Raw genomic sequence first — 14,864 nt, forward strand, 5'->3', positions numbered from 1 at the left:
GTACAGAGGCACAAGACTAGTCTGTGCGGCCCCCACTGCACCAATGCTCAGACTGCGGTGCTGCAAGGTGGCGGACGGTCCCTCTCCTCACCCTTTGAAGGGGTTAGATGGAGCTAGGGTCCCTGCACCGTCCTATTTTTTATCAAAGACCCCCTCACATGCCTGCGCTCAGGCTGAAGAGGATCATCGGTGAGGAGAGGGTCTGGGAGGGCTCCTGCGAAGACTTCGGGCTGGAGCCCACAGTGGCAAGAGAGGGTGCAATCCGTCAGGCGGCAGCCTGGGTCAGGAATGCCGCGCTGGTCAGTAGCGCCTTTTGTTTTTTTGTGGTACCGCGCCCCCCCGGTCAGGTAGGGGAGAAATTGAGGCAGCGGCTTCGGCCGGAGCTAGGCCGCGGCTGGAAGTTCCGCCCCCGGGACCGCACATCACTTCTGGCGGCCCGCGCCGCACTGGGCGGCGGTAAAAATCAAGGCCCCGGCTTCGGAGCGCCGCTAGGCAGAAGAACCGCCCCTAAATCGTTTTTTACAGGCTGGCGGCGCGCAATTTAAAGGAAGCATCCAGGTCGGGGGGGCGCAGGACGGGGCTAAGTGCTACCCGAGAGGCCACGCTACAGGGAAAAACGAGGTGCTACCTCCTCCCCATGTCCCCAGCAACCTACAGATACAGCATGTCCGAAAAGGCAAAGACGCACACGTTCATTTGCGCTGCATGCATCTCTTGTCGGGCTGCGTTTCCGTGGGCTCAGAGCAAGCGTTTATGCAAAGCCTGCGAATCCGAACGATCCCAGGAGCCCTCCCCTGCGACCGCGACCAATGTGACAAATTTGCCGGAGTGGGCCCGATCACTGTCACAGTCCATGGCGTCGCTTACGAGAGCAATAGAGTCCCTTCAAGCCCCAGATAGGGGCAGGGACAGTGGCTCGCCGCCTTTAGAGGCTCCACCTCACTAGAGCCTCCGGCCTGCAGGGGCTGCTCTCACTCCAGGCAGACCCGGAGGAAACAAATTCACACGGTGTCGCCCAGTCCATCTGGTGCCTTGGCATCCATAAGCTCTGCTTCTCGCTCCCTGTCACCGTCACCAGTGGTTGATAGCGAGCAGACCTCAGATTGCGACTCAGACGAGCCCCTTGACCTGGACACTCCAGGGTCACATGAAACAGTGGACAGCCTCATAGAAGCTGTCAATCAGACCCAGGGGATTGAGGATGATCCCGCAGCGGCTACGGGGCATAAGTTGGCATTTAAACGAGTGAAGCGGCTGCACAGAATTTTTTCCTCTCACCCTGAGTTTGAGGACATAGTGCAGTGGCACAGAGAACGTCCAGACCGGCGTTTCTCAGGTCAAAAGGCACTCGAAACGAGGTATCCGTTTGCTCCGGACCTCCGTAAAAAATGGATGGAATCCCTGATAGTGGATCCTCCGGTTTCACGCCTGGCCACTAAAGGGGGTTTTACACTAAGCGATATCGCTAGCAATATCGCTAAAACGTCACTGGTTTTGTGACGTTATAGCGATATTGCTAGCGATATCGCTATGTGTGATACTTACCAGCGACCGGCTCCCCCGCTGTCCATCGCTGATCGCGCGAGAATGTCCGGCTCCATTTCTCGTCGGCCGCTTCCTGCTGAGACTTCCTGCTGTGACGACGAGCGACGCTGGACGCGGGCGGGAGGACGCAGGATCGCTGTGTGTGAATGGTAAGTATCGTGCGCTGCGTCGCTGCTGCATCGCTGTGAGATCTTTCTGTATGAAAGCTCACTAGCGATCATTTAGCGATGCACCAGCGATCCTGACCGGGTCGGATCGCTGGTTGGATCGCTGGTGCATCGCTAAATGTAAAAGGGCCTTAAGACCCTGTTATCTGTCCCTACTGTTTACTCGATTAAGGATCCCACGGACCGCCTTATTGAGAGCCTAGCTCGTTCAGTATATGAGGCGTCAGGGTCTGCACTCGCTCCCTCGTTCGCAGCAACTTGGGTAGCTAAGGCTATGATATCATGGTCAGAAACATTAAACAAGGTCGCGCAGGAGCAGGATCTACCTGCAGAGATTTCGGAGGTCGCATGTCAGATGGCGATGGCCGGAGACTATGTAATTAATGCATCTTTGGATGCGGCAAATTGTTCGGCACTTGCTGCCGCCAATGCAATCTCTATCAGAAGAGCCCTGTGGTTGAGGACATGGCAAGCCGATTCTACTTCCAAGAAGTCCTTGACTTCCCTGCCGTATCAGGACGGCCGCCTATTTGGGGAAAAAATGGATCAACTTATCTCAGACTCCACAGGAGGAAAGAGCGGGTTTCTCCTTCAACAAAAGGTTAAACTGCTTTTTCGTCACCCTGTTCAGGCACGTTTTCGGGCTTTTCGCAAACCCGGGTGGACTACGGGGCCCTATTCCGCCCCCGCAGGCTGCCCCAACCAGGATAGGGAGCGGCAGGTCTCATATAGAGCCAATCCATTGGGGAGAATGCGTGCTCAACAGGCCAGAGCGAGGGGATCCAGATCCCAAAGATCATCGTCCAAATGACTCGAGGTCTTTACCAGACGACATCAGCAAGGTGGGCGGCCGCCTACTCTGTTTTCACCACGTCTGGGCCAACGTCGCTCACGACGCATGGTTAAAAGAATTGGTGTCCTCAGGTTACAAAATGGAATTTTTCAGAGAACGCCCCAAGACTGTTTTTTCTTTCCCGGCTTCCCAGGATAGATGCACAGGCAAGGGCTCTATTGGGAGCCATCAAATTGCTCAAGCACAATGGCGTCATTATTCCAGTACCGGAACACGAAAGGACTCGGTTTCAATTCCATCCTTTTTGCGGTTCCCAAAAAGGTCGGGTCTGTCAGGCCTGTGTTGGACCTGAAGCTTCTAAACAGATTAATCAGGATCAGACATTTCCGGATGGAGTCTCTCCGTTCAGTCATATCGGCCATGGAGCAGGGAGAATACTTGGCCTCAATAGACATCCAAGATGCATAATCTGCATATTCCCATTTTTCCTCCTCATCAGTGGTTCCTACGCTTCGCCATCAACGGTCGACATTTTCAGTTCGTAGCGCTAGCCACGGCTCCCAGAGTGTTCACAAAGGTTATGGCAGTTGTCATGGCCATACTGCATTCTCGAGGCATAGTCGTCGTCCCTTATCTGGACGACCCCTTGGTCAAGGGCCCTTCAATACGGGCATGCAAGGAAAATGTCAGCATGACGCTGGATACTCTTGCCCGCTTAGGGTGGTTGATCAATGCGAAGAAGTCATCCCTTATGCCAGCTCAGAAGATCTCCTGCTTAGGAATGATCTTCGACACTTGCCGTGGATTGGTGATTCCCCCTTAGGGAAAGGTACTAGCTCTCCAGCAGGGAGTCCGTCCGGACACTTCGCCAGCCAGTCCCTCATACCATCCGATCTGGAATGAGGATTCTAGGGAAGATGGTGGCAGCAATGGAAGCAATACCTTTCGCCCAGTCCCATCTTAGCCCCCTGCAGCACGCCCTCTTGTCAGCCTGGGACAAGAACCCTTTCACGCTCGATCGGCGGTGTCGTCTGGCCTCTCAAGTCAGGCAGTTGCTCGGATGGTGGATAACCAGTTCCTCTCTGACCCAGGGGAAACCTTTTCCCCCAGACCATTGGCTGGTAGTGACAACGGACACCAGTCTCCTCGGCTGGGGAGTGGTGTTTCACCACCACACAACCCAGGGATGGTGGTCGCCACAGGAGGCACACCTCCCGATCAATTTATTGGAGATACGAGCATTCCGGCTGGCACTGCAGAAGTTTCATCACTTTCTAGCAAGCCGCCCTGTCCAAATTCAATCGGATAATGCCACGGCGGTGGCTTACATAAATCTCCAAGGGGGCACTCGCAGCAGAGCAACCATGCGTGAGGTGGGGCACGTTCTTCAGTGGGCCGAAGCAAACCACTCGGTGATTTCGGCAGTTCACATCCTGGGCGTGGAAAACTGGGCGGCAGACTTTCTCAGCCGGGAGGGTCTTGCGTCCGGAGAGTGGTCTCTACATCCCGAGGTCTTTCATCAGATTTGTCAATGGTGGGGAACTCCGGATGTGGACTTGATTTCTTCCAGAGTGAACGCCAAGGTGCCCACATATGTCGTTTGGGCCAGGGACCCGAAGGCAATCGCTGTGGATGCGTTGGTTCTGCCATGGAACCAGTTTCGCCTCCCATATCTATTTCCCCCGCTACCACTACTTCCGAGAGTCATCAAGAAGATCAAGACGGAAGGGATCCAGGCAATTCTGCTGGCCCCAGATTGGCCCCGTCGAGTTTGGTACGCAGATCTAATGCTGCTGCTCACTGACGTCCCTTGGTGCCTACCAGAACACCCGGATCTACTCTCTCAAGGGCCGATTTGCCACCTGAACTCAGGGGCCCTGTGTTTGACGGCATGGCTGTTGAATCTTGGATTCTAACCCAGGCAGGGTTCGGGAGCAAGATGGGCGCTAATCATTGTAGCGACCGGAAGCCTGCTTCAGCACGAATTTACCACCACACCTGGAAGGTGTTCTTCGCTTGGTGTCGAGGCCGTGGTGTTTCTCCGCTGAGATTCTCGATCCCCAACATCTTGGCTTTCCTCCAGTCGGGGCTAGACTTGGGGTTAGCCCCAAGTTCCCTCAGGAGACAAATATCGGCCTCATCCGTCCTGTTCCAGCGCAGAGTTGCTACTAATTTGCAGGTGAAGACTTTCATCCAGAGAGTCTCCCACTTGGTACCTCCCTATAAGGCGCCTATGGACGCCTGGGACCTTAACCTGGTCCTAAGTGTTCTGCAGGAAGCTCCTTTCGAACCGCTTCAGGATGTCTCTTTGAGGTACCTTTCCTGGAAAGTGGTGTTCCTAGTGGCCATCACTTCTATCAGGCGGGTTTCAGAGCTGGCGGCCCTATCCTGCCGAGCTCCGTTCCTCACTTTCCATAAGGATAAGGTGGTGCTCAGACCAGCCCCTCCGTTTCTGCCGATGGTCGTGTCCTCTTTTCACATTAATGAAGATGTTGTCTTGCCTTCATTTTGTCCAGCACCGGTGCACCGTGTGGAAAAGGCTCTTCACGCTTTAGACCTGGTAAGAGCCCTCCAGAGGTACGTGTCGAGGACGGCACCCTTTCGTCAGATGGACACGCTGTTCGTGCTCCCCGAAGGGCGCAGGAAGGGACTCGCTGTCTCAAAATCGACCATAGCCAGATGGATTCGTTTGACTTTTCAGGAGTCTTACCGCATTAGAGGCACGCAAATTCCAGCAGGAATCAGTGCGCACTCTATTCGGGCAGTGGGCGCCTCTTGGGCACTTCGGCATCAGGCTTCGACGGAACAGGTTTGCAAGGCAGCAACCTGGTCCATCCTGCACACATTTGCCAAACATTACAATATCCATACTCAGGCCTCAGCGGATGCGAGCCTGGGTAGAAGGATTCTCCAAGCAGCGGTGGCGCACCTTTAACCAAGAAGTGCATGTAGCTTGGATCGGTGAGTTAACTCCCACCCAGGGACTGCTTTAGGACGTCCCACAGTCTCTGTGTTCCCCTATGAGGGGAAGGAGAAACATGGATTTTTGTGATAACTCACCGTAAAATCCTTTTCTCCGAGATGCTCATTGGGGGACACAGCACCCACCCTGTTAGCCAGTTGGCTCTTGTTTTGTTTAAATTAATGTGTCTACTTATTTGATATAAGGGTGGTGTTTTCCTTTGGACATGTTGTACCTGTATTAAGGCTGATTTTGTTGTCCTCCTACTGCTTTGGTACCAAACTGATTTTTGCCCGCTTTAGGGGCGAGGGTGTATACTGCGGAGGAGGAGCTAACCTCTTTTTTTCACTTAGTGTCAGCCTCCTAGTGGCAGAAGTATGCACCCACAGTCTCTGTGTCACCCAATGAGCGTCTCGGAGAAAAGGATTTTACGGTGAGTTATCACAAAAATCCATGTTTTCAATGTTGTAAAGAATATAAATGGTGCTGATCTCCAGTGGCGAATTAATCAGATTAATTTGGTCATCCGCCCATCCCTACTGTCGAGTGTTTTTCAGAAAGCAGAAATCCTCTTTAAGATTTAACCCCTTAATGACCCCAGCTTTTTTTGGTTTTGCGTTTTTCGCTCCCCTTCTTCCCAGAGCCAAAATTTTTTTTTTAATTTTTCCTTCAATATGGCCATGTGAGGGCTTATTTTTTGCGGGACGAGTTGTACTTTTGAACGACACCATTGGTTTTACCATGTCATGTGCTAGAAAACGGGAACAAAATTCCAAGTGAGGTGAAATTGCAAAAAAAGTGCAATCTCACACGTTTTTTTGTTTGGCTTTTTTTGCTAGGTTCACTAAATGCTAAAACTGAGCTGCCATTATGATTATCCAGGTCATTACAAGTTCATAGACACAAAACATGTCTAGGTTCTCTTTTATCTAAGGGGTGAAAAAAAATCCAAAGTTTGCTTAAAAAAAATTTGTGCCATTTTTTGTGATCTGGGGTTGGGTGAGAGCTTATTTTTTGCATGCTGAGCTGACGTTTTTAAGGATACCAGTTACGTGCAGATACAATCTTTTGATCACCCATTATTGCATTTTAATGCAATGAGGCGGCGACCAAAAAAACCTGTAATTCTGGCGTTTCTATTTTTTTCTCGCTATGCCATTTAGCGATTGGGTTAATCCTTTTTTTTTTTTTATTGATTGGCGATTCTGAACGCGGCGATACCTAATATGTGTATGTGTGACTTTTTTTTTAATTGTTTTATTTAGAATGGAATGAAAGGGGGGTAATTTAAACTTTTATATATTTTTTTATTTTTCCATCACTGACCCCCGTGACGGGGGTCGGCGATGCGCGTATTTCCGGCTGCGCGGCCAGAAGCGCTGGTTTAAATCCCGCTATCACCGCTGGAGCCCTCATCAAAGCGGGGGATCTGACCATGGAGGGACTATTGCTTCCAAGGTCAGAAAGGGGTTAATATACAGGGTGGGCCATTTATATGGATACACCTAAATAAAATGGGAATGGTTGGTGATATCAACTTCCTGTTTGTGGCACATTAGTATATGGGAGGGGGGGAAACTTTTCAACATGGGTGGTGACCATGGCGGCCATTTTGTAGTTGGCCATTTTGGATCCAACTTTATTTTTTCCAATGGGAAGAGGGTCATGTGACACATCAAACTTATTGAGAATTTCACAAGAAAAATAATGGTGTGCTTGGTTTTAATGTAACTTTATTCTTTCATGAGTTATTTACAAGTTTATGACCACTTATAAAATGTGTTCAAAGTGCTGCCCATTGTGTTGATTGTCAATGCAACCCTCTTCTCCCACTCTTGACACAGTGATGGCAACACCGCAGATGAAACGCTAGTCTAAGGGGGTCAGATTCCTTGTAGGAATGCTCGCACCTGACACCCATAATGTGGTGGTGCACCATCTTGCTGGAATAACTCAGGGAACGTGCCATCCTACTGCATAAAGAGGGCAATACATCATGTAGCAATTTCAGATATCCAGTGGCATTGACGTTTTCATTGATGAAGAATGGCCCCACTATCTTTGTACCCCGATATACCACACCATACCATCAATTATGGTGTCAGGTCCAAGCATTCCTACATGAACAGTTCCCTGGAAAGTGGATTGGTTGTCGTGGGCCAGTTGAATGGCCACCAAGGTCTCCCAATCTGACCCCCTTAGACTTTTATCTTTGAGGTCATCTGAAGGCAATTGTCTATGCTGTGAAGTTACGTGCAGCATCTGAAACAACGGATACTGGAAGCAGGGCTGTGGAGTCGGTAAGCCAAACCTGCGACTCCGACTCCTCAATTTCCCTTACACCGACTCCGACTCCCACACATATTGCTTATATTTAAGTGAAAAATTTATTGTAGTACAATGTGAACCTCAGACATTTAATCATTTTTATGATCCAATAATCAAGATATTTATATAGAACAGAATATATATTGGTGTACTACCCGGTTTTCATTCTTTTTGGTACAGATACGATATGGATAGACAAATATGGATAAATGGATAGATAGAGCAGATTTCTAATCTGCTTTTGCTATTGAAAACATTATCTATGAGCTCAAAAACCTTTCAGGTGATGCAGTTTTTTAAAAAGATGATCAGCTTTTGCAGCTGAAAAACATATCCTCAAAAAACACAGGAAAAACGCTGTGTGTGAATGTAGCCTTAGATCAGGAATAGAACAGCCATTTATAGGACATTTCATAACTTTCCCAAACTCCTATGAAAAAATATTCAGCACATCCTGCATTGAATTACTGTACCCAATTTATTATATATTTTAGGAGTCGGAGTCGGTCCATTTTATACCGACTCCGACTCCGACTCCACCAAAATGAGCACCGACTCCGACTCCACGACTCCGACTCCACAGCCCTGACTGGAAGCCTGTGCAAGCATTTCTTCTGCGGTGTTGCTATCAGTGTGTCAAGAGTGGGAGAAGAGGGTTGCATTAACAATCCAGTTTGATGTGTCACATGACCCTATTCCCATCTGAAAAATATAGTTGGATCCAAAATGGCTGACTTCAAAATGGCGCCACGGTCACCACCCTTCTTGAAAAGTTTCCCCCCTCCCATATACTAATGTGCCACAAACAGGAAGTTGATATCACCAACCATTCCCATTTTATTTAGGTGTATCCATATACATGGCCCACCCTGTAGAGGAAATGATCTTGTAGGTTTTTTCAGTAATAATTTCCTGTCCTGTGAATGATCCCTGAATGACACGATGCGGGAGAGGGGGAGACTTGTTTTATTTGCTGCTTTTATTGCACTTTTTTAATAAATAATTGAAAAATGTTCAGTGAAATCTACCTTATTAAATAATAAAGCCCCTATGACTATATTTTCTGGGTACTGTACATGTGGCAGGATTATTTTAGTAAAGGTGCTGTTAAGCTACTTTCACACTAGCGTTTTTTTGCGCTGCACCTCGTGCACATTCCAAACGCATGCAAAAAACGCATTAAGCATTTTGCATGCATTTGCTGTTTTTTTGCGAATGCGATTTAACCAGTTTGTCGCCATGTTAACTCTAAAAACGCATATGTGCGCATGTACTAGCGCACGCGTGCGATCCCATGGACTGTAATGTTTTTTTTTTTTTGTGCGCATGCGGTTTTTGGCAGCAGTTGGGCGCACAGAAAAATGCAACATGTTGCGTCTGGTGCGCCTGGGCACACACCTGGAAAAAGCGCAGCGCACGAGAACGCACATGAACGCGTACAAGCGCTATACCATGCGCCCGCCATGTTAAAGATAGGGGAGCAATGCGCATGCGCACGAGGCGCAGCGCTAAAAAAAGCAAGTGTAAAAGCAGCCTTATTTATGCATTTTTGGGTGCTCTGCAGCGTATCTAGCTGGTCATTACATAGTGGCAGCTGGCACAGCACTAATGTGTCAGCACTCAGTGGCATTGTGTGTGGCGCTATTATGTGATCATTGTATGGCGCTATAACTTGTATGTAATAGTGTAAGAAAATCTACTTGGTGATTGTTTCTCTAGGGCAGCGAGAGCTACAACTGCAAGGGAGGAAACAATGGAGGGCAATGTCACGTGGAGCTGTAGGTTTTTAGGAATTAAATTGAGCAAAGGAGAAAGGTCCAGAGAATTAGGGCAACTCAAAAGCAATCTCCATCCTGTGTGTGAGGAGGTTATCGGAGAGGACAACGGAGGGTCAGACAGAAGCAGACAGGTCAGTTAATGGTTATATGACTGATAGGAAAAGTAATGTGAGCACAGCAGCCTCCGCACACTGGGTGTGTGAATAATCTGGCATGCTTTTGTTTTACTTATCTATGTAAATTAAAGTGGTTGTTTACTTTTTGGTACATTTTCTTTCCTGAAATGTGTGTATTTTAAGCTAAGATTATTTTTTGCAATTAGACTGAATTAAAAATGTTGCACTGTTTGTCTTCTGTAGCCTCTGTGATGCACGCTGTGTTGCTGGCTGCAGAATGAATTAACTGAGAATCTGTCAGTAAGCTGGAGAGTTTGTAACTTTTGTCTTTTCTCGGCTCCTGTCAGCTGATTTATGACCACAGACCACATTAACCCCTTACTGACATATGACGTACTGATACATTATATGCCTGCTCTCTGCCTCAAAGGATTACCATGACGGCCAGGGGTTTGCTGAAGACCCCCATGCCTGGCTGCATGCTTCTCCTGGGAAAGCCAGCCCATGATTGGCATTCACAGGACACCGTGATATTTGCCCTGCCCATCAGCACTCTAGTATTTTTGTGTATATTACAAGTGATCAGATGATACAGTTGAAAGTGGAAAATAAAAGGTGTAAAAAAATGAAAATAATTATTCAAATTACCATAACCCTTTTCCCCATTAAAGATAAATTCTTAAAAAATACACATTTGCTAACGCTACGTCTGTAAAAGTCCAATCTATAAAAAAAATATAAAATTAGTTAACCCTATCCGTAAGCGGCGTAATCCAAAAAAAATACATCTGAACGCCTGAATTGTTTTTTTTAGGGTGCCGCAACACTGCAAAAAAATGTAATAAGGAGACAGTCAAAGCATCAAGTCTGCCCCAAAATGGTATCAATAAAAAAGTCAGCTCTGACAGTGCCCCATTTATCGAAAATGGAAAACGTTACGGGTCATGGAAAATGATGACACAAGCTCATTTTTTTTTTTTTTTTTTTTTTTTTTTACAAATTTCTGATTCCCCCCCCACCCCCCCCCCCAGGCCCATTTAGCTAAAAAAAATAAATTATATAAATTCATGTTTGTAGTTCTATATGGATTAAAGTAAATAAAATGCTGGCCGCCCCTGAGCCATTTCTGTATTTCCGAGGCACTGTGAGCCTCAGATGGATGCCTGCTCATTAGTCGGGGCCTCCTCTGTGCCATTGCTACCATGGGCAAATTGCTCTCATGCTGACAAACTCCATCCCTTCAGCTCCCATAATGAGGCCGCCCTCCTGACCCCGCACAACCATCTGTTAGTCTAAGGGACAATCCCACTCCACATTATTGAGCCCACCTTGTAACTTACAGGGCAGGTTATTGGATTATCACAGCCGTCTCCATCCTGTCTGATTGTTATTCGTCAGCTCTCCGCTCAGTCTAGTAATGTCATTCTGGAGGATGCTCTGACAATCGGCCGCCTCGCTGCCTGCAACACTTGTGGGTGCATGAGGTCATGTGACGGTGCAGCAGAGCCGGTGCTGGGAGCGGGCTCACTATCCCCCTGCTTGTGCTAGCGCTCAGCTGGTGGAGGATGGTTTCCCATGTCTCCCAGCACATCCTTTGTCTAGCAGGGCTGTAATCCCCAGCCGGCACACGTCTCGGTGCACCGCTAATCCTCGTCTCCCATCTGTAGGATGCTGCAGAGCTCAGTCCAGGAGGGTCCTGACCAGCAGTGACCTGGTCCCCGGCCTGCTCGGACAGTCTGCGAGTTGTGAGGATTGCTTTGTTGTGGTGGTCACGATGTAACTCCTGTTCGCTCTTCCAGAGGCCGCCGCAGAGCAAGCATGAAGCTGGAGGCCGGGATGCGGAGAAGCCTGTGGATGGACAAGGGACTCCAGACGTCGCCACGAGCAGCACTGCTGGAAATGGCCAGGTGAAGGAAAATGGGCATGACTGAGTCTTCCATTATTTCCATGTGTGTTATTAGTCTGCTATGGCGGCATGTGCTGTATCTGATGAAGCTTTGAGTATCTGCGCAGTCAGGGCAGCGTTCAGCAGGGGCTTTGTAAGCCATGGCCGAGAGGAGACCTAGAATCAGCGTGACACCTGCCACCAGCACCTTTGTGTCGGAGTTGGGAGTGCTGCGCTGTCAGGTCTCTGTGTATTACAGCCACAATGCTGAGCGCTTTCTTTGTTCGGGAAGACTGCAGGCATTAGTTTTCCTTTCTTAAAGTACGATGACGACTAACAGGCCAGATAATGTTAGTCCTGATTAAGGATGTCATGGGGCCAGAGGTTGGCACCGGTGACACGTGCCGTTTATTCTCTCTGCCCTTAGTATTTCTTCTAATTCTTCGCATCACAAAAGAAACATTCTCGGCGTCGCTGCAGTTTTGGGTTAAAATTATTAGTAAGCAGAGCAGCACGGCGACATAAGGAGTAAGACGCAAGGCCACCCGTCTGCAAGAATGGATTATTGTAAAAACAGGGTAAGAGGGGTCACTGATATTCATGGTCCTGGATGAAGGTTTAAGCTACAGATGTATTTTATTAATGGACGTGTGGACGTTCACGTCTGAGACCCAATCAGGGACCTATCATATACCATTAGCATGGATGTCTTGTATTGTAGATTAGCTGCATTACATTCATAAAAATATCACTGTTTACTTTGCTTGTTATCCCACAGGGTGAAAAAACGGGAGATTTACGGTCAGGATTTTCCTTGTTTTTGCCCAGTTTTATTATTTTGCATAAGATTTTTAGAAATCTCGTACACAAGCTGCGGAGAATATTCACAACGTGAAATGACCAGTGCGGTGTATATACCCCTGATTTCACCCCACGGACTGCGGCTTTTGGGGTGGCATATTCACTGCGGAAATGCCCTGTGTGCATGTACCCTAAAGATCCTGCACCAAAGTCCCTGTCAAGAAGCACGTCTAATTCTCTTTAAATAAGTTTTCAATTTATTTTAGTGGGGAACTTGCTTATGGTATGTATGGGGGAAAAAGCATCATGTGAATTCTTGATATACTTTTTAGGAGATTTGCTTGAGTCCTTGTTTAAGATTTAATTCAGTTTTATTATTTTCACTGCAGAAGTGTATAGACTATAATGGGAAATACAATTTCTACAGTAGATGGCTTTTTTTGATAGACGATCTAACAACTGTTCCACCAACTTTCATTCAGTCCCAACAATCAGCTGACTGCAGTTTTTGGGCAGCATGAAACTGCCATCAGCTCCGAGCATTGGCAGGGGCCATATAATTTGTATTATACAGCTACTTCAGGGAAATCTAGTATGTGATGGGGTCCCCCAGAATAATTGGTGACTGGGTACCTGGTGGTGCCAATACTGGCAAAGTAATACTCCTGGATTAGTACAGTGCTAGCGTAAGATGCTCTAAATTCACTTAGGGGAGCATCCCTCTTAATTAATTTGGCTCATCTTCCAGCTGCCATGCACTACTGCAAGCTGTGTACTCTAGTCAGTGATGGGAGTACATCTGTTGTACTTTCTGCCACTGTTTTTGTGTTTACTTTGATGAATTTGTCAGCTGTGTTTGCACCCGGCTAAGCTGAGGCCACGTGTAAAATGCCAAAAGAAATCTGTTTGAATCTGACCCAAAATGCATATTATTGTTTTTGCAAAACACATTAACTCTGCAACTGCCCAGTCCAAGATGCTTTGGGGTCTGTCCCCTGTTTATGTCAGATCTGGTAGGAAGGTATTTTTTAGATCACCAGTAATTTTTTTTTTTTGTTACCTGTATATTGCTGCTTTGGCTATTCTTAAAGAACTTTACAGAGCAGGGAGCCAACAATCCACAGCATTTTAGCTGTTGTGAAGCTACAACTTCTGGCATATCCTCCTGCATTGCCCAGTTGTTGGGGTAGGCTGGGAGTAGTCAGTAGCTTGTGTGCCCCCGGTACTTCACAATACAGACTGTATAAATTGTTTAATGGCTTGCTTAGTCAGAATGGCTGCTTGATCCTGATGTAAAAATTAGCATTTTATGAGTCCAAATGTATTAAATATCACCCCCCGCAACCACCCCCAGCATGACTGACAGCTGCAGCTTGTACTGTCCAGTGTGGGACTTCAGCAACAGGAGGGACACTGAGGAGCTGTCAGTCAGGTCAGGTGGCCGGAGATTTGAGTCTAAGGGTATGTGCACACGGTGCGGATTCTGCTGCGGTATACAATCCGCAGCATGTCAATTCTTTAGTGCAGAAACGCTGTAGTTTCACACCTCATCCATTATGAGGTGTAAAACCGCAGGACTTTAGTCCTGTGGATTTATCTGCGGTTTTCGCTACAAAATCCACAGAGCCAAAAAACTCTGTGTGCACATAGCCTGACTGCTGTTTAATAATGTATGTAGTTTGTAGTCTAACACCTGGGGACAGGGCCACTATAATTATAGGCTATCGGCATGTTACAGGCAAAATAAAAATACTGTAATGCTGCTTTAAAATGTAGTTTCACCACAGCTGGAGAGCTACAGGTTGTGGTATTTTGGTGTAAGGGCTCTTGTGTGTACTTGTTTAGCTTATGTGCTAGGTATTCTGTCATATTGGCTCCTTTTTTTCTCTCTGATCGTTTCCTTAAAGGGAACCTATCCACAGGATTGTGCAGAGCAACCTACAGGCAGTGTCAGGCCGGCGCTGTTATACTGATTACAATGATATCTTGGTTGATGAAATCCGTCTTGTGGTTGTTGGGTAATCTTTATTTTCAGTTTTGAGGTAATGATATGCTCCTGCCCCGGGGCGGCTTGTGGGGGGTCTTCATGTGGTGCTCTGATTAGATATTCACTTGTATGGCTTATGACGGGTCACTGATCCGATAGCTCCTACTGTCAGGCGCTGGTGTTGCCATCTTGGAGGAGAAACTATCTCTCTGATCGCAAGATGGCGTGGTCGGCGCCATTTTCAAACTGTTTTTTTTTCTCCTAGGAATATTGAGCCCTCACGGGCAGGGTCCTCTCCCCTTCTGTCCTTCTGTTTGTCTTGTATTGCTCATGTTTATTGTAGTTGTCTATGTATGCCCCTTTTTCACATGTAAGGCGCCATGGAATAAATGGCGCTATAAAAATGAAATCAGGAGATCTGCAAAGAAATTACAAACACAGTACATATGCGATCAGGATGCATCGCAGGCGGTTTTTTTTTCTTCCAGATATATATATATAT

General features: G+C 47.5%; 1 protein-coding gene across 3 annotated transcripts in view; it reads left to right on the forward strand.

The window, feature by feature from the left end:
- Positions 1-14,864, forward strand: part of APC (APC regulator of WNT signaling pathway) — a 199,634-nt gene that overhangs the window by 162,640 nt on the left and 22,130 nt on the right. For all 3 annotated transcript variants that reach the window (XM_073550956.1, XM_073550871.1, XM_073551037.1), the window contains one exon: positions 11,489-11,596. In XM_073550956.1, the coding sequence (XP_073407057.1) occupies positions 11,489-11,596 (108 nt within the window). The remainder of the gene's footprint in view (positions 1-11,488; positions 11,597-14,864) is intronic.

Source organism: Dendrobates tinctorius, unplaced genomic scaffold (assembly GCF_039654945.1).
Source record: "Dendrobates tinctorius isolate UK_male_01 unplaced genomic scaffold, ASM3965494v1 ptg000003l, whole genome shotgun sequence".
NCBI classification, from domain to species: Eukaryota; Metazoa; Chordata; class Amphibia; order Anura; family Dendrobatidae; genus Dendrobates; species Dendrobates tinctorius.